Source organism: Pogona vitticeps, chromosome 1, assembly GCF_051106095.1.
Source record: "Pogona vitticeps strain Pit_001003342236 chromosome 1, PviZW2.1, whole genome shotgun sequence".
NCBI classification, from domain to species: Eukaryota; Metazoa; Chordata; class Lepidosauria; order Squamata; family Agamidae; genus Pogona; species Pogona vitticeps.
Genome location: NC_135783.1, coordinates 83,439,772 through 83,463,223, shown reverse-complemented (window position 1 = coordinate 83,463,223; position 23,452 = coordinate 83,439,772). Strand labels below are relative to the sequence as shown.

General features: G+C 40.7%; 2 protein-coding genes and 3 non-coding genes across 6 annotated transcripts in view; 4 read left to right on the top strand and 1 right to left on the bottom strand.

Annotated features, from left to right (window-relative positions):
* SLC18B1 (solute carrier family 18 member B1) overlaps window positions 1-13,458 on the bottom strand; it is a 33,320-nt gene extending 19,862 nt beyond the window's left edge. Inside the window, exons 1-6 of one of the 2 annotated variants that reach the window (XM_072996533.2) lie at window positions 13,198-13,458; window positions 9,655-9,794; window positions 7,177-7,272; window positions 6,113-6,186; window positions 4,209-4,356; window positions 1,536-1,692 (exon numbers count right to left, since the gene is read on the bottom strand). In XM_072996533.2, the coding sequence (XP_072852634.2) occupies window positions 1,536-1,692; window positions 4,209-4,356; window positions 6,113-6,186; window positions 7,177-7,272; window positions 9,655-9,794; window positions 13,198-13,243 (661 nt within the window). In that variant the 5' untranslated portion in view covers window positions 13,244-13,458. Of the gene's footprint in view, window positions 1-1,535; window positions 1,693-4,208; window positions 4,357-6,112; window positions 6,187-7,176; window positions 7,273-9,654; window positions 9,795-12,947; window positions 13,026-13,197 lie in introns of those variants that run through there. The other variant, XM_072996539.2, reaches the window with a different exon arrangement.
* A 3,898-nt stretch (window positions 13,459-17,356) lies between these two features.
* RPS12 (ribosomal protein S12) lies at window positions 17,357-22,752 on the top strand. The gene is made up of 6 exons (XM_020779826.3): window positions 17,357-17,470; window positions 17,649-17,693; window positions 19,912-20,028; window positions 21,111-21,213; window positions 21,650-21,751; window positions 22,665-22,752. Exons 2-6 carry the CDS (start codon window positions 17,680-17,682, stop codon window positions 22,725-22,727), a joined length of 399 nt encoding a protein of 132 aa, XP_020635485.1. The 5' UTR covers window positions 17,357-17,470; window positions 17,649-17,679; the 3' UTR covers window positions 22,728-22,752.
* On the top strand, window positions 20,420-20,496 carry LOC140703618 (small nucleolar RNA SNORD101). Its single transcript, XR_012082920.1, has one exon. It is a non-coding gene; the product is annotated as a small nucleolar RNA SNORD101 (small nucleolar RNA).
* Window positions 21,492-21,580, top strand: LOC140703639 (small nucleolar RNA SNORD100). The gene has a single exon (XR_012082941.1). It is a non-coding gene; the product is annotated as a small nucleolar RNA SNORD100 (small nucleolar RNA).
* LOC140703636 (small nucleolar RNA SNORA33) lies at window positions 22,294-22,426 on the top strand. Its single transcript, XR_012082938.1, has one exon. It is a non-coding gene; the product is annotated as a small nucleolar RNA SNORA33 (small nucleolar RNA).
* Window positions 22,753-23,452: the final 700 nt, after the last annotated feature.

Genomic DNA, 23,452 nt, shown 5'->3' with positions numbered 1-23,452 from the left:
AGTTATTTTTTCCAAAGGGGGTACTACCAAATATTAAGTTAAGGGTGCCAATAATTTTGGCCAGTGCATTTTTGGGTTTCTGTTTGGGATTATATCAGATTTGACTTTTCTTCTCTGTTTTTTGTGTTGTTCCAATGCAAACCTAAGAAATGACCATGTAAGTACCAAAACATTTACAACTGCAACAATTTTCTGAGAGAAAGGGCTGCATTTTCTGACAGAATTGGAAGGGTACCAATATTTTTGGACATGACTGTATATTAAGTCCCATTGAGTCAATATGCCTGCTCTAGTTAGCACTAGCAATATAATATTGAACTGATATTAAAAACAGTCTAAAAGTTGCAGAAGTTGCTTATGAGATGAGGACACCCACTATAGATGACGAGGGCAGTAATGTTCCATTTTTCAATATGGCATCAATACTATGGGCTCCCAACTTCAATACTTGAGCTCCCACCTTCCTGAGCTTCAAAGGGATCTAAGGAAACCATCAGATACCTCCACAAGGGAAGCCACAACCTATCACCTCCAAAAGGGGATTTTTTTCCTGCAGTTCTTATTCAGCTGTGCCTCCAAATACTCCCTACAAAAGTTTCAAAACTGTTGATGAGGAATGAGTGGCAAAACGACCATACAGAACATGCAGCCAAAATACCTGGTTACACAGAGCTGATCTCTATCATTAGGGAGTGGAGTGGCAACCTTGATACTATTTGGGGGCAGGGAGGGGGAGATGCTGAGAGGCAGAGCTTTCCGTGTGTTGCAGATGGGAGGGGTGGTAAAATCTATGCTTCATATCCAGAAATTCCAAAATTCAATCCCTGTCCAGTCCAGGTGGGACTGGAAAAGATTCTGTTCTGTGGAGCTGCTGCCAGTTTGTGCCAAATGGACCAATAGCTTGATTTAGAATAAGGCAGCTTCATAATTTTCTATTTACATAGTGTTTCCTGTTGTTTTCAGCTGCAGTAGTTCTAATGTTAGTGCTGAAGTAACATTCAACTGCTGATTCAATCAGTTTCAACACATAGGACAAGAAGGGTAGCCATCCTATCTTCTGAGGGAAAAGGTGACAAAATTATCTTGGGATAGCATGGAAACTCTGGGGACCACTGTACAGAAGGAGAAAAGTCTTCAATTACAAAAACAACAACAACAACAACAAAAAAAAAACCCTCACCTCATTAGTAACGTCATCTGGTGGTGGCAATTTTTGGTAACTAAAGACTTCCTCTTTCCACCCCACAGCTCCCATGGATCCCACGCAACAAAACAGATTACTAGCGAGTCTGAGAAGCTACAGGAGAGAATTAAATTACTGAAAATCTCTCTGCTAGTGATGTCATCACCTCTCCATAGCTGTAGCTTACCAAAGCAGATATAAACCAATGGATCTACTCCAGGTAGATTTCATCTATGTTTTACAAGAAATGAGCTTCACAGAGGCGAAATAAAAATACATAACAAGGCACTTTTTCTGTACCAGATCTGAAAATGGAACCCAGTTAAAAAAACACACAGCAACCTCTACCTACCATATTTTGGTAAGAGGTACATGTTTAGAGGCACCAGGATCAACACTGCACATCCAAGTACAAGGAAAGGGACTTCATAGCCAAAAGACTGGTACAGAAAGCCACCAATAGGTGGGCCCAGTACTAGTCCCAGTCCAGTAAATATTTCAAGGCTGCCCTAAAAAGAGAAAAAGATAACAATGCAATGAGATCAGGTGGTGCCTGTAGTAGAGGTTCTCCAGAGTTTCAGGCAGAAGACTTTTCCGTCTTTATTTGGAGATGACAAGAACCAAATTCCATGCAAAAGACTTTGCTCCTTCCATGCCAGGTTAGAGTGTTGTGAGAAGCAGTCGTAAACCATGTGATAGCATTGTGGCAGTGTTGGGAATGTCAGAATATATGGAAGGAAGATCGATGACTGTAGCGTTCTCTATTTACTAGATCTATAGTTCATGTTATATTGCATAATGGTTCATGTGTGTTATGTAATAAGAGTTCATGCATATTAATGTTGCTGAGAGGCGGAGCCGAGAGAGATGCTATAAGAGGTGGAGCCTGAGTCAGTCAAGTAGTCAGTAAGAGAAATGTAAGAGAGTCAGGCAGGAGAGAAAAGTCAGACAGAGTAATAGAGTGTGGAGTTTGGGAAATTCCGAGGTGTGATTAGCTACTGAAGATATTCATGAATCAATCTATGTAATCAATAAACCAAAGTTTTATTTAAAAGAACTTGAAGTGTGGACCTGAATCTTTCTTAGGTAATGGTGATTTAGAGATCACCTGGTGGCAGCAGTGTAAAAGAGGAATGTGCTTGCCTTCGTGTGCTCTGAGGCTTGACGGTCAAGAAAGGGGCACGAGGGTGGACGCCACAATGATATTCAAGCAAATGAAGCTGGGTACAGTCACCATGCATCAAAAGCATATTTGCTACCTTAAAAGCAACAGCTATAAAACAATTCCACAAGATGATGGGGAATAGCTGCTTGCCACCATTGCATAGGGGTATGAACCAAACAGCACATTCAGTTCAAGCACCAATTCGGCAATCTGGAAAGCAGCCCAGTTTAGCTCAGACTGCTTTGGACACTGCCTTATTTTATTAAGAAATCCACATTTTCATGCCTCTCATTGACTTTCACAGGAAATGACAGATGAAACAAACTCTGCTTAAGGAGAAAGTATAAAAATGTGCACACGTGTATTTAGAATTTTTTAAAAATCCAATCTCTGTCGGCATTTCACAATGGCAACATACTAACTTGCATTCTAAAAAGAAAAAAGAAATTAAACACAGCACTATCACAGCTGAAACGAAATATGTTAATGGGCTTCAATAAACACAAATATAAGCAAACATTTAGTCTTGATTTTTTTCTGGTTAGCACTCATCAGTATTTCACTGAAATTATCCGCTCCTAAAACAACAGTACAGCTCTTTTTATGCAATTAGTTACACATATTTTCCACACCAAATCAAAATTTAAATGCTGCCTTCCAGATGAAACTGCTTTCAGAGTGTTTTAGTGTATTAAGACTCTGCCAAAATATAATTCGGGTCTGTCTCCTGCTTCCTCATCCCCAGATCCATAAGATACTATCTGCCCTTTCACCTCATGTACATACTTTGATAATAGTACGCAGCCAGAAGAGCCAATGTGCGTCTCCTTGCTGCCAATCAATATCAGATAGGAGGTGCTATCCTCCACTAAGGAACTACGTATGTATCACTCATCTTTTCTCCTTTTCTTCCCAGATATCACATGGGACAAGACAGAAGACAACACTCCTTCTGCAAATATGTAACATCTCACAGGGCTTAATGATTTATATGTTATTATGTTTTTGTGGTGATAAACCTTTTCCATGAATGAAAGCGCATGAGCAGAATTGGAAGAAGAGAAGGGAGAAGACCCACAGCTCTCTGGCCAGCTATGTAGGAAAGAGGCGATGCGTGTGCTGCCATTTTTAGCTTCCCTATCACAACACAGCTGCTTCTCTCTTTGGGCTCTCCTTTGCCACCATGAGAAAATAAAAGAAGGCCTCCAAAGTTTCTGTCAAGCTCATTCAAAGCTAATATTGGAATTAGATGCAGGAACAAACACTGGTAGAAAAGAAAAAAAGAGAAACTGAATGTCTCTTTCAACATTTTCTACACGTGTCTCAACACACTTTTGTGAGGGGAGAGAGAAAGAGGTTATTTGCTAAAAACTGGATTTTGTGTCTGAAAAAGTGGGTTTTGATCCACAAAAGCTCATGATAAAGCAACTATGTTAATCTTTAAAGTGCCACAATATTTTATCCCCTTCCCCTTTTCTCCTTTAATTTTTCAGTCATATCCCTGCAAAGAGACAGTGAGGATAGCAAGGGTGACAAGCAGAATTTGCTAGACAGGGGCTGTGTACTTTTCCTTCACTGTACATTAGGCGGGCAAAAGAAGACATAAAAAGAGGGGTGTCCAGCCTATGTGATGGCAGTACCATATACCCTGTATTTCTAACAGCCACATTATGCATTGAATTAAATTAATAGTGTGGTTTCATTTAATTTATCTACTGAATGTCAGGGTTTGTTATCATTAACTTGCATTCCATCTATTTTTCTATTCCCTGATGCTCCCTATCCTATCACGACCAATAACAATTCAAACGCTCTGTGCAATGGGAAGGGTTTCAGCAAACCAGTCAGCTTCATACATACCAAAACTGTAGCTATGTTGTTGGGGAAAGCCTTTGCAAGAATAGAAAATGAAGCTGTTATTGCTGCAGAAAAGCCAATTGCATCCACTGCTCGGGTCAAAAAACACAGCCCTATGAATATGGGCCCATCAGGTGCTCTGTCCAACATCCTAAGCACACAAATAGAATGGATTTAGAATCTTATACACTCCTCAGCATCTTATGTATCACCACTTCTGTTCCTGTACTGTGCATCTGGGAACTTATTTTATCTTGAATAAGTAGCAGTGGAAGAATATCTTTATTCTCTCAGCGTGGCATCCTGGTTACAATGTGAGTTTTACAGAGGAGCGAGTCCATGGGTTCTCCATGGGTGGCCTTGGGTCAATCACTGCCTCTCTCCTTAAGCAACCTCAGAAGGGCCCCCACACACTATCTTGAACACTGTGGAAGAAAGCCAGGTGGGGTGTAAATGCAATAAATTAAAAGACAGGAAACTGTTCTCTTGGGAATAGCTAGCCAGAAGTTTAAGGAAAACTTCTTAACTGTTAGAGCAGTACAATAATGGAACCAATTACCTAAGAGGTGGTGACCACTCCAACACTGGAGGCATTCAGGAGAAAATTGGACAACCACCTGTCAGATCTGCTTTGATTGGGATTCCTGCCTTGACCAGGGGGTTGGACTCAATGGCCTTAGAGGCCCCTTCCAACTCCATGATTCTAGGAGGCTGCCCGTTGGTGGTGAGAAGGAGCAGAGACAAGTGAGCAGGGTCACCCCTTTTCTCTCTGTCTCTCGTTCCATAATCTTGTTCATTCAGTCCCTAAATGCCTTTTCAAAGTTGAGATAGTTTTTAATTTTACTCACTTTTAATTATTTAATCATTTTAATTGGTGTACAGTTTAGTTGTTTTAAATGTTTAAGTATTTAATTCTATTCTTTTAATTTTGTGAGCCACCTTGGATCTCCTTATCGGGAAGCAGCCTACCAATCAAACATTATAGTCCACCAATACAACAAACAAATGACATGGAAGGCTGTATGTAGGTGTGCTTTACAAGTAGCCATCTACCCAGCCACTTCTCTATACATACAGCATGATAAGAACATACTACAGTGGTTCCCTTATCTTGAAGAAGGCTGTTGGGATTACATAAGGCAACTCTGCGACTGAATGTTTTTTTCTGAACTCTGACTATATGACCGTTGGCATTATCCAAGCTGTTTTTATATCAGCATATCAATATAATTATTATTTCCATTCCACAGTTAGAGACTATGTTTTTGTAGTTTTGTATCATAGACCATAGAGAAAATTCCAGTATACTCATTTGCCCTCAGGTTATATATTCTATAGTGTAAAAGAGAGAAAATTGCTTTTTGAGCAGTCACATAACATATGAGAGCAGTGAAACGTTATATTCTGGCAGTGCCAAATATGTAACACTGAGGAGGAAAACATGGATTAAGGAGTACTGTTGATCAGCAAAAGTGACAGGGAGAAATAGTCCCGCTTTACAGAAGAGAAAAATAAATAAATGTAGAAGCCTTCAGATAGTTCCCTGCTTAAATAAATAAATAAATAAATAAATAAATAAATAAATAAATAAATAAATAAATAAATAAATAAATAAATAAAAGGACACTCTGATAACAATGGCTACCATTTTCAACCTTTCTGTGTTTCCCAAACCTTCTTCCATCTTTTTTCTTACCACAAAAGAAATAATGAAAAAGGATGGAATAAATGCAGAGCCTCTTCATTTGCAGCACTGGCAGTCCTCCACCAAGAGGCTTTCCAATTTCCTGAATAGAACCAAGGTCCATTTAAAAAATAATTTAAACTAAAGCCACAATATGTAAAAACAAAGTGCATATTGTAAAATATGTTCAAAGGCGCTGCACAAGAAACGTATAAACACTCACCCAAAAAGAATTGTAGCACATCCTGAGACAAACATTCCAGAAACAAACATAAACTTTGCTCCAATCTGGACAAGCTGTAATGATTAAACAATAGTGTTACATTTCAGTGATCAGCCAGACTTTAAAGCAGAACATTTTATGGAAGATAAAACTGCTTTACTTTCAGTTTATAGGGGAAACACATAATCAACTTTCCCCCTCCCCATTCAACTGACTTACTTCCAGCGCATTATCACACCTAAAAATATTCTAAATGGATAAGTGAATTAACCTAGTTTCACAATGGCAAGGAAACTGGTGCTCTTAACTGTTTCCACACCCTTTGCTACTGTTAACCCTTGTGTTACAGCCTTATGGCGAAGCTTCACATAACAGCACAGCAGCACTTAGGGCAATTAACCCAATGTACTGACAAGATTCAAGCACCATGGGCTCCTGGTGCAATGATATAGCAACAAAATGGCAAAAGGCCTGCATTGCATTGCATGACATTGCACACTGAGACAATCAGTCCTCAATTTGCACCAAAAGTAACAAGTCCCAATATATATCTCTGCAGCTATTGGAGAAAACCCATCACAATGTTGTCTTAGTTCAGAGAACCTTCAACTCTCCCAATTCTGCAGAAAGCACACTGCAAATGTGTCTGGCTTATTACATTTATGTGCTGTCTTCCTGTCAAGAAGAGCACTCAAACAGCCAACTATAATAATTAAAATAAAACCAGACAAACAAATTAAATATGTATCTATTAATGGTACCCAAGGGGTTCCGATTGCACCAGATAATTGATTGTCAGACCAAAGTCCTGCTTGAATGAAATTTATCTCTTTGTCCATATGGCACAGGCACACTTGAAGGGCTGCTGAACAGCCCCTCCAAAAGAGTCGAGGATGTTCTCTTTGAAATGTCCCAAGGCATTAGAAAATGTGAGCATTTTCTGTATGATAAGACTTTAAGAAGGCTGCACAAGGACAGGAAGTGAAGAGGGTAACATGGCTTTGATTTATCTGCAGTATACAGCATTCCTGTACAGACTTTGTCACAACTCTTGAGATACTTACATACTTTCCCATGATCAAAGATGTCAAGAAGTTGAACAAGGCAAAGCATCCAAAAATGAATCCAACTATTGTACTACTAGCGCCTTTCTTTTCTGCCTGGAAAAAAAAAGTTCAAGCACAGAATCAGAACATGAACGCATGGCATGCAGGAAACATTGCACGGTTTTGTGAAATGTACCCTGGACTTCTATGAAGTCCAAAAGTCTCCCTTAATATCAGCACTGTAAACTTGTACAAAGATATAGGAGGGAAAAATATCTGGGAAAATATTTATTACTCCTGCTTATCTGATCCATATAGTATATGTGAAACGGTGCTGCCAAAGGTCTGGAGCCATTTCTTAAACAGAAGAGGAGAAAATGAAAAAAAATCACATATTGAGCAGAAAATATATCCTGCTCAATATATGATTTTTCAGAGCACTGAGTTATAACAAGGGCAGGGTGACTGGGACTTTGACCGGGAGCAATGACATTTGAAGGATGCACAGAATAGTTGCTGAGAGGGCATGGACACGCCCAGTGGTATAAATTCTCCCAACTTGAGCCCATATTGGGTAGAAGGAAACAGAAACAAGAGGGTTCAACACAGGACCAACATAGCTACTGTGTAGAGACCCAGGCATTTCTCCCCATTTCTCTATTCTCTCCCGGGATAAGATGATGTCATTTGACTAAGGCTTAACCAATGGGGCAGGGAAGGTCTGAGCGCCAAAGCTGGGCAAAGGCTTTCTTGGAAGTGTGAATCCGTGATGTGAACACTTCTTTTTACAAACTAAAACAGGTATAGGGGATCTTGCTGTGTATACTTCCTGGGGAAGAGTGTATACCAGTTTCCTTCTACTGAGCCAGCCCACTGGAAAGCTGCTGAACGTAGAGTCTACCATTAACTGGCAACACCCTTCCAGATAGGAGTATTTCCCAGAGACTTCAGGGATCAAGCCCAAAACCTTCTGCACATAAAGCAAGTCCTGTACTAATGAGCTAAAATTCTTCTCCCAGAAGAAGCAACTCATCTCTTCACATCACACACATTTCACAGTTGAGCTCTAAAATGGGCATTGGTTATCTGTAGCAGCATTTGTTTCTCACCTGTTTCATGATACCACACAAAAATATGCTCCACCCATAATACCCCTGCATTTCCCCCCTTTCCTTGACTTTAATTTTTTCTATAATGGCTACTCTTTTATATGGATTTCCTGCAATAAGAATTTTCATATTATTATTATGGGGGGAAAAACGACTGAGTTTTTTCACATGGAAAAAAGGAACAGACAAGGTCAAATTTAAATGCTTTGAAGCAGGCAACAGGTTACCATTAAGATATTTTGGACTATCAATCCCATCATCCCTGGTCACTGCCCATGCTGGCTAGGGTTGGAAAGAGCCTGGATCCAACAATATCTGGGGAGCAGCAGATTGCTTATCTCAGCTTCAAAGCAACAGTGCATCGTGCATCTGGAAAGTGCTGAAGAGTAGCATTAGGACTCTGAGACCTTTTCAGTTAGCACTGGCTCTTTCTTGCTTACATAACAAATCTCTATCATTTCCTCCTCTGTTTGAATGTATTTAGCAAATACAGGGCAACTACTGTATACACATGTAAGAGCTACGTTGAGTCCAAGTTGGATTTAAAGAAATCTGAGGTGCTTTCCTTCAAGTTCTTTTTATACAAAAAAGGGGTGGTGATGCAAAAAAATGAGGCAGACTAAAAAGACTGACTGGTTATTTCCATGTATCTCCATAATAGGCATGGATAACTGTGGCATTGTAAATGTACCAGGGATAGGGTCATTTAGTGGTTATGCAACTGTATGAAGGGTCTGATGAGTGCAAGCACACAAGATAATAATAATAAGCCACCCTATGGATGATGGAGTCCAGCCCCTGTCAAGGAGGCACCATGGGGATTCAAACTTCCAGCCTCTGTTTTCCAGGTACTTGAACCATCAAGCTATCCAGCAGTTCATAGTGGTGAGTATTTTTAAAAGAACACAAAACGGAGAGAAGTTTTTTTACTGTATGGTATTGGTGCACAGATTAGGACAGATTTGCACATACAGTATTTGTCCACAATTTGAGATTTATAAATCAAGATTCTGGATATGTCTCCAATATAACAAGGATATACTGCCTCTAGCAGACAATGAATTGTGTTAAAAAGACTAAATAGCATGAACATGAGTGGGGAGATATGCCAGTAGCCTTCGAAAATATATCATAACCGTGATGTGCCCTTATGCCATGCAATCTCAGTCCTTCTCACAGTTGCAACAGAAGGTCTACATCAGATCACAAAATAAAATCACATTTCCTAGCAAAAGCCTGTGACATATGTATGTTGAGAAACAGATTTCGTCATATCCCGTATGCAAGCTGTAGCAGGTATTGCTGGATAAAGGGCACAGAAGTTCCCCATTGAGCATTCTTGCAACAGAGGGGGTTTTTTAACTGGTTTTTTTTTTAATTTAGTTACCTCTTTCGGAAAGAAAGGTCCCAGAATTGAATAGCAGATCATGGAACTGAAATTGATAGAAGCTGTTGCTATCAAAATGTTTATCTGTTCTTTGCTGAGCCTCCCAGGGTTTTCAGCAGCAACCTGTGGTCTGTCATTGTCTTGGAAATAAAAATATCTCTTAGAACATAAAAAGAAAATTACGAAGATGCAACTTTAGAACAAGAGAATGCTCTCTCCTTTTTAAATTTTGTCAAGAAAATTTCTTTAACCCTTGCCAAGATCCTGTCATCCAGGTAATCTTGTCTCCCGTCTCCCTCTTTAAGAAGAGGGGAGGATCAAAACTAAAACTGCTACACCCATCTCTTTCAGAGCAATAGAACGAAGCCCTTCCCTTCCATTAGTTAACAAACAAAAAACTATACATTGATATTGCCATCACAAGAACTTTTAGGTACAGCATTCCAATACTCAAGAAGCATGTTCCATTCTTGGGCAAGTTGCCAAAGCAGATCGTGACTTCTCAGCTCCACAGGTTTCTGGATGAGACGGATTATCTAGATCCATTTCAATCTGGCTTCATTCCTGTTTATGAGAGTGCTTTGGTCACCTTGGTAGATGAGATGACCTATGCCAGGAACCAGACATGATGGAGTATGTCCCTGTTGGTTCCGCTAGACTTCTGAGCGGCTTTCAATAGCATCAGCCACAGTACCCTCCGGTGCTCTCTCTTTTGGATGGGACTTGAAGGCACTGTTTTACTGTGGCTCCAGTCCTTCCTGGGGGGGGGGGGGAGAGAGGACCCAGAAGTTGGTGCTGGGGGGACTCCTTTTTGACATTCTGGACAGAGAACTGTGATGTCCTTCAGGGTTCTGTTTTGTCCCCTATGCTATTTATCATGTATGTAAAAATGCTGGGAGAACTTGTCTGGAGTTTTGGAGTTCTATGTCACCAATATGTGGATGACACTCAACCCTATCTCTCCTTTCCATCTAAATCTGAGGAAGCTGTTTTAGTTCTAGATCAGCGTCTCATGTCAGCAATACAGGCACTACGCAACTTTCTCTTTTTCTCTGTCTTTATCTACTTTGTTTTGTGTAAATGTTGTGAATTGTTATTTCACATTCATTGTTTTTATTCTGCGTTTTGCGAGCCGCCTAGAGTAGACCATATCTAAATGGGCGGCATATAAGCTCAATAAATCAATCAATCAATCAATCAATAAATAAATAAATAAATAAATAAATAAATAAATAAATAAGACTGGGCGAGGGTGAAGAAACTGAAACTTAATCCAGAAAAGACAGAGATGTTCTTGCCAAAAGGCAGATCAAGGAATAGGGATTCAGCCTGTGTAGTGGATGAGATTGTACACACACACCTTCTGAAAACACAGGTGCACAGCTCATGGGAGTTCCTGGACTTGCCTCTGAGCCTGGGTGTCCAGGTTTTGCCTGTAGCTAGGAGTGCCTTTGGAAAGTTAAAACCAGTGCAGCAGCTGAGCCCATTCCTTAAGAGGTCTGATCTCGGCTGGATCACTGTAACACACTCTAACAAGAGACTGCCTTTGGAAGATGTTTGGAAACTCCAGCAGGTCCAAAATGCTGCAGCCAGATTGTTAACTGGGGCTGGTTACAGGGGACATATAATTCCCCTGTTACAGCAGTTCCACCAGCTGTTGATCTGTTTCTAGCACAATTCAAAGTGCTGGTCTTAACCTATAAAGCCTTAAACGGCTTGGGTCCAAGCTATCTAAAAGACTGCATCTCCCTCTGTGACCCTGCCCAGGTATTAAGGTCATCAGGAGAGACCTTTATCTCAGTCCCACCACTCTTCAAGGCGCATTTGATGCGGACATGGGAGAGGGTCTTCTCTGCTACAGCTCCCAGACTCTGGAACTCTCTCTTAAAGAAGGCCAGGTTGGCTTCATCTTTGCTCTCCTTTCACAAGCTGGTGAAGACCATTCGCTTCAGGCAAGCTTTCCTTTCAATGACTGGTTGACATGGGGGAATTTTTAAAGGGATTACAGTATTATGCTGTTTTACTTGTGTTTTTAATATTGCTCTAATTTATAAGTTTTAAGATATGTTAAACTCTTTTAAAATATTGTAGTAATTTATGATTTCAGCTTTCAACTTTGCTTCTTTGAATACTGAAAGTCACTTTATCTCATTTAGGAGAAAGGCAGCATGTTTTAAATGAATGAATGAATGAATGAATGAATGAATCAATCAATCAATAAGTGGGTGCTGGAAAGATTCTTTAAGTTTAAATTAAAAACAAACAAGGTAGTTCTATAGATAACATTAATTAGAGCAGAACATACTGTCTCTAAACCAATTCCAAAATCATGCTGTTTCGCATAGTAAATCACACTAGAGCAGGTCCATTGAATCAATGGTGATGTAGCAAGTCAACTCCTTCATAAGTTCAATTGATTCAAATGGGCTTACTCTGCCAATTACTGTGCTCCAGTAAGTTGCAGTTAGCACAGGCCCATTTGAATCAACAGAATTTGCAGAGCAGTTGACTCATCAAATCCCCATTGATTCAAATGGGCTTACCATAGTGCAATTTATTATGCCAAGCAACAGAATTTTCCGGCCAGTATGAAGATCCAATGTAATGTAGTAGCTTGTATCCCTTTAAGAATGGGAAGGTCTGGATTCAAATCCTTGTTCAGCTCTCAAATTCACCGAATCATCTTCTCAGCCACCACTGCTTATCCACCTTTTCTCACAGGTTTGTTGAAACATTATGAGGAACAGGTACATCATACTGAATGTCTTGGAAGAAAAATGGAACATAAATGTAATAAAGATGCCTAAAACTATTACGTGACTCAGATACAAGTGTGCACTGTTATAATCGTCATGTAAGGTAAGTGAGCACAGAACTGCAGGCTTCAAGGAAGCATGCCCTCTGGTCCATTTACCAATTAATTCAAATTATTACACCGTCATTTAATGTCTACAAGCCCTCCTCATATCACCTGTGCTTTTAAAGAGTTTACTCCTGCCTGCCTGTTTCTATTCACTCAGGAGGTTTAAAAAGTGCCTTCTTGCTCACTTCTAAGGCAACAAAAAAGGGAAAATAAGGAATGAGGTTATGCAACCAGGGACAAAGTCAGGTCAAGAGATACAGAAGGAAAACGGGGGAATAAGGCAACTTTCCGGATAAACCCACGCCCGTCTTAATACATAATTTGGATAAATTACCAATCATTTCCCTCGTAAAGAAGTGAAACCTCTCCTCACTTCCACACCACCAGATTCTTAGACACACACACATACATCTACACCTTATTTCCTTACTTCCAAGAAATCCACTTCCCTTCCTCGACTACAAGGCTGCTGGCTAAACCGTTCCTGTTTACAGCCTTTGAACCTTACTCGCGAGTCAGCTCTATCGGGTTCAATACATAGATAGGGTCGAGCGGCATCCCTCCTCTCGCTTTCACGCCCCGCTGAGTAGAAGGAAAGGAGAGAGAAAAAAGCCTCCGCTGCAACCAGAAACGCTACGGCGAATGGGGACCCAATCCCTCCCCGGGCGTTTTACACCCACCTGGGAACTCGCCGGAGGGCACGCCGTCGGCTTCGTGACTGCCCATGGCGAAGGCAGGCGACGTCTGGATCTGGCCCCTTGAGAGAAGACTTCTCCCAGATATCAACCAGATCTCCCCCAGCAAGAAAAGGGGGCAGACTTTGGACGCTGTCCCTGAGCGAGTCGCTCTTCTTTCTCAGCCGGTCGACTCGGGACCGTGGCTGCTCGCCGGCGGCGTGGAGCAACAAAACTAAGCCACGCCGGGAGGCTGATCCCGGACCCAGCAGGCTTCGCTCTCCTGGATAACAGCTACGATCGGAAGTTGCCTCATTCAGAAAACACCGCGTCCTCCCCCCCCTCCCTCGCGCCTTTTTAATTTAAAGCTGCAAGATGCGGCTTCGTTTATTGATCATCACAGCCGGTCCCAGCTACAGCTCTGGTATTCGGCAACCTCTCTGGAGACTTTTCGAGGAAATGGAGCCCGCCATCGTGGGCCAGCCGCCACACTCCCGAAGCCCTCTTCCTTAAAGATGGGCCATCTGTTAACTCTACTGGGGCTTACTTTCGCGTTAAGGGTGTTTACTAGGTAGGGGCCCGTACACCGAACCCTTTTAAGGACAAGCTTCGTGGAATCAAAGTTAAGTCAGGCCAGCAAATTATGCAGGTAATAAGAAATAACCAGAACCAAAACTTGCTGGGGAAACAAGCAATCCCCCGACTTGCTTTTCCTCACAGGAGGACGGGGCTCCTGTGCGTTTAAGGAAAGAGGAATTTTAGCAAGGCGTAGCTTGTCTGGAAAGCTGCACCGCCTGAAATGTTCTCTTCCACACAACTATTAGGAGGAGGTAACAACATGATCCTTCACATCACAGGGCCACACCGTATCTCATGGTTTCTTGGAGGGTATTTCAGTGCGCGGTCTCATTCATTAGTTTCAGTATGTATCTGGTTAAAGTGCAAGGGCTGACTTATTTCAAGAGTTTTCTGCAAGGAAGAAACGCGTAAGCAGGTCGACATTGTCCCTGGCCCGGGGATGGTTAGTAGTAAGAAAAGAAAATACTGGTCACAAATTCTTACCCAGACCCAGAAAGATTAAAAAGGAGTCTGCAGATCTTCTAGTCTAAGGTGCATGCCATCACAAAATCCTTCTATGGCTAAGGGGTCTCCACAACATTTTACTCAGGCAAACTGAGGCTGTCCAACTTTGGGCGTTTCATGAGAAGACAAGATCCTCTAGAAAAGACAATAATGCTGAGAAAGATGGAAGGTAGCAGGAAAAGAGGAAGACCCAAATATGAGATGGACTAACTCGCTAAGAGACCAAAGGCAACTGAGGACAGGACTTTCTGGAGATGGCTCAGTCATAGAGTGGCCATACGTCAGAGGTGATATGACAGGACATAACAAAGCAACTGTTTGCCCAACATTGTGCCCGCAGTGTTCCCCTACACTTCATCATTCTAACACTAAATCATTCTACCAGCTACAATACTCTATGAAAGAAGTTAACAATCCATCTTCTGTGGTTTAAAATATTTACAGCAGTATTTCAACAGTTTTTAAATTTATTTTAAAGCACTTGCAGTCACTCTTGGAAATCCATGAAGAACAAACCAGAAGAAAGAGTCCAAATGCAAAGACATGAGCCACATTACCAAATATTCAGAATATTGTAGTTTGAAAATAAAATGCCAGAACAAATTATTGTGATTTCAGTGGAAGGCAGCAGAGAGGAAAAAATTCACTTTTCTCTGTACATGATACACAAGGCCCAAGTAATGGAAAGGTGATTTTGTAAGTTTATTGATACCCCTTATAGCTGTCACAATGCTGGAATAATATGTGCAGACATTTTCTATATTACCACGCAGGCAGACCCATTGTGTACGAGCTACAGCTTCCAGATTTTCTTCAAAAGGAGCCCCACCTAAAGTGTACTGCGGGTGATACACAACATGGTGTTTGTACCTGTGAGTCCCCACCCCATGGGAGAGTCGTTCATGAGATCAGAAGCAAGCCCTAGCTGCCAGCTGGTCTGTGACACTAGAGACCAGCCTTTCATATCCATATCCAGATCTGACACGTTTTTCTTACACTGATTTCTAGCTGATTCTACCTCATCTCCCTAGGATCACGTCTCTTCTTGCAGGGTTCCACTGCTTTAGATTAGACTCTTGTACCTCTTCTTTTCTTCTCATGAATCTCCATAGCAAAACATCTTTTTCCCCTGTGTTATATGCACACGTGATATCAAAACCCAGATCTCTTGATGACTGAAAAAATATTTCCTTTAATTTAAAAGTCACATTACTCAATTCAGCATCACGCGCAAACAGCAGTTCATTCCAAGTTCACATTCATCCCTGCTGAATAGAATTTGGGATCCAGCCACTTCTGTTTATTTTCTGAAATATACCCTCCCCTCCTCTGTATTGTAGCTTAATCTGAAAGGAGCCACAGGCTTGAGTTTATAGGAGTTAAGCAGGGCTGTTGAGGACAGGACATTCTGGAGATCACTCATGCATAGAATCGCCATAGGTCAGAAACAACTTGAGAGAGAATAACAACAGCAACTGAAAGGTGAATTACTACAGAAGTGTCATAATGCTTTTTTATTTTGATTCACTTCTGTAAAGTTTTCAAGGTCCTTAAATGTTTTATAAGGCAAAGTATGGATTTTGGTAAACAAACTTTGTTTTAGACAATTAAAAAAATTCATTTTCTAATTCATTTTCAGAAGATAACACTTATAATATTTAATTGCTACTAATACGCTGATACAAATTCAACAGGTTTGAACAGTACAGTTTTGAAGACACTGAATTATTAGATTGCTGGAAACATGTAATTCTTCCAGCCAATACATTCACTGTGGTTTCTTTATGACATGCTGCTCACAAACACCCCAAATTCCTCTTTGACAACATGGAAGACATCAGCAACATAATCATATCATTTTTTATTTACATGCCATTCTTCCAAGAATTTTCCGAAGATAACAGTGGCTGAAATTCTACTTCTCTTTATGTAATGTAAAGTTACACATGGGTAAATTTGCTGGGTGTTATAACTAGGCAGTGAGGATTACACAATTTGATTGCACTGTGGGTCATGCAGCTTGTTACAACTATTGCACAGCACACAACCCCGAAGTGGTTCATGAACAGCACTTTGGCAATGTTTTCACTACCATTGCCACAGCTTTGTGATACACATGTGGAGCAGTGCAACAAGATTACAGCCATTAAAATAATCCGACTATTCCCCCCCCCAGTTCTATTTGAAGAGCAAAACTGCCCATGTTGAGAAAAAGAAAAAAAATCCCAAAGAAAATGCCAAAATCTGTATTAAGAGATACCTTTCTTATTCACCCAGAAGTCATGAAGTGTTGGGCCAGCTTTTGAATTCTCCAGACGGCTTTCTGAGACAAGATGTTGAACAGCAGCCTGTTAAGAAAAAGGTGTATGTGTGTGTGTGGGGGGGGAGATCCCCTGACATTTAAGCCATATAGTTTACATCTATTTATAATCTTACAATGAAAACAGAGGCTGCAGACATTCAAATCAATATAAAGGACTCTTTCAGGTGTCAGACAATAATCCTGTGAGCTGCCAGGAAGAAGAGACAACCGCCGCCGTAAGGTTAACACTCCAGTTCTGAGCATGTGAAGTCCATCTGTTCCCATCTGCTGCTATTTTTACAACACACGCGCGCAAAAAGCAAAATAAAAGTGGGTAAAGTCAGTGATTATTCAAGACGTTACTAAAAATAGGCTCTGCCCCTGTTTAAAAAAAAGCCGTCGGAGCGCACGAAAACATAAATGACTTTACAGACAATAAAAGCGACTAAACAACCGATACTGGATACATCAAGTATCTTCCAAACCCCCACGTGCTTCTCGCTCCAAATCCAACTGGCACTAACATAGACACCTACCTATGGTGTGTGACTCGTGTCAGGAGGTTATTAGGCCCCTGTGAACTGTAACCGGCCGCACTGCCAGTGGAATTCTGGGAGTTGTAGTCTGAAAAAATCCCTCAAATATTTGCACCACTACGCTCAACTGAGCGTACTGGCCTTGGTCTTCGAAGCTTTTTCGAGCCTTACTGCTGCCAACTGTCTTAGAACGGCTGAGCAGCGGCGACTACCAGTTCAGCTTTTTTCTTTCTTTCAGGCGACTTGGTTAGCTGCCTATGGCCAGGAGCGCCCGAGGGCGGGGGTCCTCGCGCCTTTAAAATGGCAGACGGGAAGGCCCGCCTCTTCCCTTTTACCAACGGCTCGTGGAGGAGGCGAGGTGAGCGCGGGGCTCGGGAGGCCTGTTTTGTGGCGGGCGTGGAGCCGGTCTCCTCACCGCCGCCCTTTTCCCTTACGAGGGCAAGATGGGAGCGGGGAGAGGGAGCGGAACATGGGGGCCAAGGCGTCGGGGTTTCTCTCTCGGGGTTTTGCATAACAGGTTTTTGGTCTTGTTTCAGTAACCCCCGGGCGGGAGCGTCACCACCCACCATGGCCGAGGAAGGGTAAGTCTGGTGCGGCTCTGGGGTTGCGGAAGGGACGGTTGCGGCCTAGTCTGAGGGTTGGGGGGGGGAGAATGCGAGGCCGCTGAACCTACCACTCCGGCCTTGTCCCGTCAGGAGCTCCACGTGGCTGGGCCTTGGAGCCCAGCGTTTTCTGGGCCGGGCAGAGCGGTTTCCCTAAGTTGTCAGAAGTTGTAGTGAGGCCACGCAAAAAGTTGATGAACATTTGCTTTTGCTGATAACGTTTCTGTGCTCTTAAAAGTTTTGAATCTCAGGGGGCCTTAAGTGTGTTATAGGTGTTTAGGTAATTCCTTCTCCCTATTGAATAAATTTGTAGGTCCATATGCTTTGTTGTGGTTTAAAGTTCGGTTTTAAAGCCTAGGATCATGGGGAAATTTAAGGAGATTCCTATGAATGAAACAACCTAGATGCAGAAACAGGCAATACCTTTATTGGGCCACTGAAAAAAAAAGTTAGATTGCTAGGTTTTGATGGTACCATGTCCCCGTCTTCCTCAGGTAGTTTCCAAAAGTTTCTTGGAATGTTTTTTTGAGCAGCATGCAAAGGAACTTGTTAGGGTAGGTGGGTGAAGACTTCCTTGAATAGTAACACCTTGGAATTTAAGTCCCATCTTTTCAAACAAAGAGTCTCCCAAGTGATCTGCATCCCCCTCTAGCCTTCACTATTGCTTTCCTTTGAAGCTCAGAGGCTTATATTTGGGCGGGAGGGGGTATACAGTTACATGGGAGGTCTGCATTAGAGAGCTGGAATTAAAATTCAGTTTAACCCATAACGAAATTTATTGTTCATTCTCTTATTACCCACTTACACCCTTGTTCCCCAAAAAGCATGTAGGAACATTGTGAAATGGGGTGAAACAAAGCTTCATTTTGACAACTTGTTTTAAGTTACATTGAGATCCAAGCCAAAGATTTTAGCAGCCTCATAACAGATTCCACATTGGTTGCATATTGTATATGAATGTCAGAGAATTTTATTAGAAATTAGATCATTTAACGTATTTACTGGGGAGTAACATTTTTGGACTATTTGTGTTCTTTGACACATCTGTAATGTAAATAGTGGGGTCATGTTTTGCATGCTGTCAAGTTGAAACAGTGACATTACTGTATAATTACATTGATAAGGTTTTCAAGGTAAGTGAGATATTTGGGGGAGTGGCTTTACCAGGTTATCCAGACCCGGTGAGTTTCCATAGCTGAGAAGGAACTTGACATTGAATATCCACCTAATAACTGCCCAGAGTGGTAGAGTCTACCAGATGGGCAGGATATAAATAAAATAAATAAATAAATAAATGTGTATTTAGAAGGTGTAATAAAAATGATAATAGTCCATCAGTAACCCTTCTGTGTAGAGTCCAGATACATTGAAGCTGAACACCAGGTGTTAAAAAGCTGCATCACAGCAATTACTGTTATTAATGTGTTGCTTGGTTTTTATAAAAGTTGTATTTTACTGTTACTCCTTATGGTCAGCAGTATGTTGTAAGAATTGGAAAATAATAAGCAAAAGCAAAAAGCGTGCTGCTTATATACCGCTGCATAGTGCTTCAAGCACACTCTGGGCAGTTTACAAGTTAATTGCAGGCTACACATTGCCCCCCCTCCCCCCCAGCGAGCTGGGTACTCAGTTTACCAACCTCAGGATAGAAGACTGAGTCAATCTTGAGCCGGCTACCTGGGATTGAACCCCAGGTCGTGAACACAGTTTTGGCTGCAGTACAGTGGTTTAACCACTGCGCCGTGAGTCTCAATAAGGAAGAAGCAACTGAAAAACCTGAATAGCCGGCACACTTGCCATGTGCTTTTTTGTTCAAGATGCTTGAGAGTGTGGGATATAAGGCTATGAAAATTGTATATAGCTTATAATGCATATACCTCCTGGTTATAGAAATCTTGAGCTATCCTTGAAAAGTTAGTGCTGGCAGATGAAACTAACACAATAAAAAGTGATCTAAGTAATAGTTAAAGAGTAATGGAAAAGTATGTTGGCATCTGATAGTCTTAATGGATGAATGAAACCATATATGAGTGTCATGTATTTCCAGTACTGTCTTACATACTAACAGATGACTTTCCTGTTGATCAGCAGTGGAGAGCTTGCCATGATTAATGACGAGGTTAATAATGGTTAATGCTGAACTGAGTTTTGGTAAGAAGCAGCAAGGAAATACACTTTTATATTTTCTATTATCTAGCATTGTTGCTGGAGGTGTAATGGATGTCAACACCGCCCTTCAAGAAGTGCTGAAGACCGCACTTATCCACGATGGATTAGCCCGTGGAATTCGTGAAGCTGCCAAAGCCTTAGACAAGTGAGTGCTGGCTCTTACTTTTATGAGTGCCATTAGGCTAAAGCTAGCCTATGTAGCCTTTTGCTTTGCTTTACATGTGCGATTGTTGGAGTTTCACTTATACCAACTGTGCAGTTAAGGAGACAGGACTCTTAAGAACATCAACATCCTGCCCCTTCTGGCAGGAAGCATCTGCAGGTACTTGATTTTTTCCTCAAATGAAAAGGTTCCTTTTCCTTGTGAAAAGAAAAGTACACAATCATTAGTGTAAGGTGAATAGTGATACATGAATTCCAGCAAGTTATGTAAACTGAAGAAGTCCTGAATGGATTGCAAAACTATCAAAATTGCCAAACTGGATACTGGTTAAATAAATAGCCAAAACGATGAATAAAGAGATGAGAACTACAGGGTTTGAATGATGACTTTGTAATAAATGTCGGATACCCCTTCACTCGTCTTATGAGTGAAAATAGTAGTCTGACAAACCTGTAGATACAAATTTGTCGCAAGAATGGAGAAACAGAAAAGTGCATGTTGAGGCAAAAGTGTACATTGTAGTTCAGATAATTTGAGAAGGTTTACCATGATAAATGCATTCCGAGATGGATATTAAAATGTATTTTAAAATGTGGCTAAATGTCTTTTTCCTGTCATGTACCATCAAGTCATATCTGACCCTATGGCAAACCTAATAGGGTTTTCAAGGTATGTGAGATATTTAAGAAGTGGTTTTATCAGTGCCACCTAACCCTTGTGTGTTTCCATGGCTGAGCAGGGATTTGAACCCAGGTCTTCTGAGTTCTGGTGTGCCACTATCTGCTACACTGCAATGGCTGACAGACTAGAAGACAGTTACATCTGTTAAAATAGCAGCAATGGTGTTATATTCATTAGTGGAATTGTGCAGTATTTTTAGTATATATACTTTTGTTGTTACTTCAGAAAGAAAATGTATGTAGCATTTATAGTGGCGCTGTTGATTAGATGATTTTAGCTTACAGAGGACAGTAAGTTGAATATATTTATATGTAAATTTGAGGAAATAGCTTTGCTGTAATTCTTTGCATAAATGACAGTCTTATTTGACAATACTATTCTAGACGCCAAGCCCACCTGTGTGTTCTTGCATCCAATTGTGATGAGCCCATGTATGTCAAGCTGGTTGAAGCCCTTTGTGCTGAACATCAAATTAACCTGATAAAGGTAATGATTTTGCACTTTTTTTGCAGTTAGTAGTGTAAGGCAACATCAGTTTTTTATTTGTTCTGTAAGGTCTTTGAGGTGTGTAAAGTGCATACCTTGAACTTAGTACGTGGCTTCTCAGGAAGTAGACTTTAGTCTATGAAAGCTCACACTGAAATGAAGCCACAATTTTTACAGTAAAATACTACAGTATTTTTCTTTTTTCTTTTACCAACATTCCAAGACACAGACTTAACATGTCTACTTCTTTGGAAACTGCTTTTATTGGTTTTGTCTATGCTGTACAGTGATGATAACTTGGCTCCCTCTACTGAGACTTGTGAGGAAAACAACCATAAACGTTACCCTATATGTCTGAGTGTACAGCATTCTTTAAGTCTGTTCTTACTGGTTTATATCAAATACTCGTCCAATTGAATGCAAATGTCTTTGACAGGTTGATGACAACAAGAAGCTGGGTGAATGGGTAGGTCTCTGCAAGATCGACAGAGAAGGAAAACCCCGCAAAGTTGTGGGCTGCAGTTGTGTGGTTGTCAAAGTAAGATGACAAAAATTCTCTTATTTTGAAATCGGATTATTTTAGATCTATTATTCATTGGATGGCTGCTCACATGCAAGCTGTGTATGATTTAGTCTTGTGTATCCAGTCCTGGCAGTGAACTGTCAGCTGGGAAGTACAACACCTTTTGTTTTGCTAGTTTAACTAAGGAGAGGTGAGGACCTATTTACTTGAAGACTGCACAAGTGTCCCCACCCCCACTTCAAGCAAGCTGTCCTTTGCATTCCTAGTTTTATGCTAATTTCAGAATCAGAATATACTTTTCTGCAAATTGATTTTCTCCTGTAGGATTTTGGCAGATGAAATAATTTGGGAGTATGAGTGATAGTAAAAGTAAAATGGTAAGAGGATCATATATATAAAAGTGTTGAAAAAAGTGAATTTTTATATTAATGTTAGTTATATTTGCAGTCTTCTAATACTATTTAAATGTAAATTGATGCACATAATGAGTCTGGTAGCTAGATATTTTATAAAGGTTGTTCAATAAACTCTGTTTCAAGATGGTGTCATAATGAGAATGGCCAGTAGGATAAAATCTGCTTAACTTCTAAATGTTTTGCAGAAATTTAAAATAATGCTGGCAAGAATAAGGCCAGAGTACGAGCCTCAAAGACTTTATAGTCATTGAGGTCCCAATAAATGGCTACATGGATGTTTCAAATCCTTAATTGATGCTGGATTAACTTTGTTTTAAATTACTAACCTTTAATCTTCCAGTCTGCTCTGCAGGAACATTTAGAAAGCTGTAAAGATTTCAGTTAAAACTTTACAGAACCTCTGTACCTGTATCTTGCGTAGTATTTGGATATCTGATTTGTTTAGGTACTTGCCATTACAATGCCTGTTTTTTTTTAACTTCCTGTAATGTTGACATGTTGTCTTATTCCAGGACTATGGCAAAGAATCTCAGGCCAAAGATGTCATCGAAGAGTACTTCAAGTGCAAGAAATGAACAAATAAAATATGTTTGAGCCTGACAGGTGTTTGTGTTTTGCTGAATTTTGAGGTAGATCTTGTAATATCCTGATATATTTATGAAGCAAATCAATTGCTTAAAATTCCACTTCTTTCCGAGGTACAGCCTTCAGATCTCCTTTCTGGGGCTCTAGTATTTTTCCTAATGTTCCAAAAGATGTCCTGTTAGTTTTCTTGCAAGAACAAAAACAAAATATGGCATGTAGAAGACTAACAAAGTTATTTCAGTGTGATCTTTTTATAGTTAATCCACTTCTTCAGGCACAACATACCTTTAATCTATTTTTGAAGCCCCACTCAATAACTTCCAGAAGAACCATGGATTTATTTGCCTAAAGTGTAGTGCAGAATTGACAGATTAAAATTTTTATTTTTACTGTCATACACTGCAGTTATAGTAACTAAAAGTGGAATATTGAATATTTCTCACCCATCAGAGTTCCAGTGTATTTAGGCTAGGTTGTGGTTAGGATTTCATTTGTAGTTGTCCTATCTACAGCATTTCAGTGGCATCTCCAGTGAAGCTGGTGATCCAAGGAAGTCTCTCTTGTCCCATGGCTTACTGGGAATATTGTATGAGACATTTTTTCCTCCAAAAATTGGAAGAAAAAATAATTTCAGTAGCAGAAGCAGTGGCTATCTTGAGATGTTCAACCTACTGTAAATGGGTTCTTGCTTTACTGCAGGCAGTTCCCCCTCTTA

Excerpts from the sequence above, each read along its gene's own strand:
- RPS12 (XM_020779826.3), top strand. Across the intron at positions 20,029-21,110 it reads GCTGCCAAAGCCTTAGACAA|ACGCCAAGCCCACCTGTGTG; the intron begins GTGAGTGCTGGC and ends ATACTATTCTAG. Across the intron at positions 21,214-21,649 it reads ATCAAATTAACCTGATAAAG|GTTGATGACAACAAGAAGCT; the intron begins GTAATGATTTTG and ends TGTCTTTGACAG.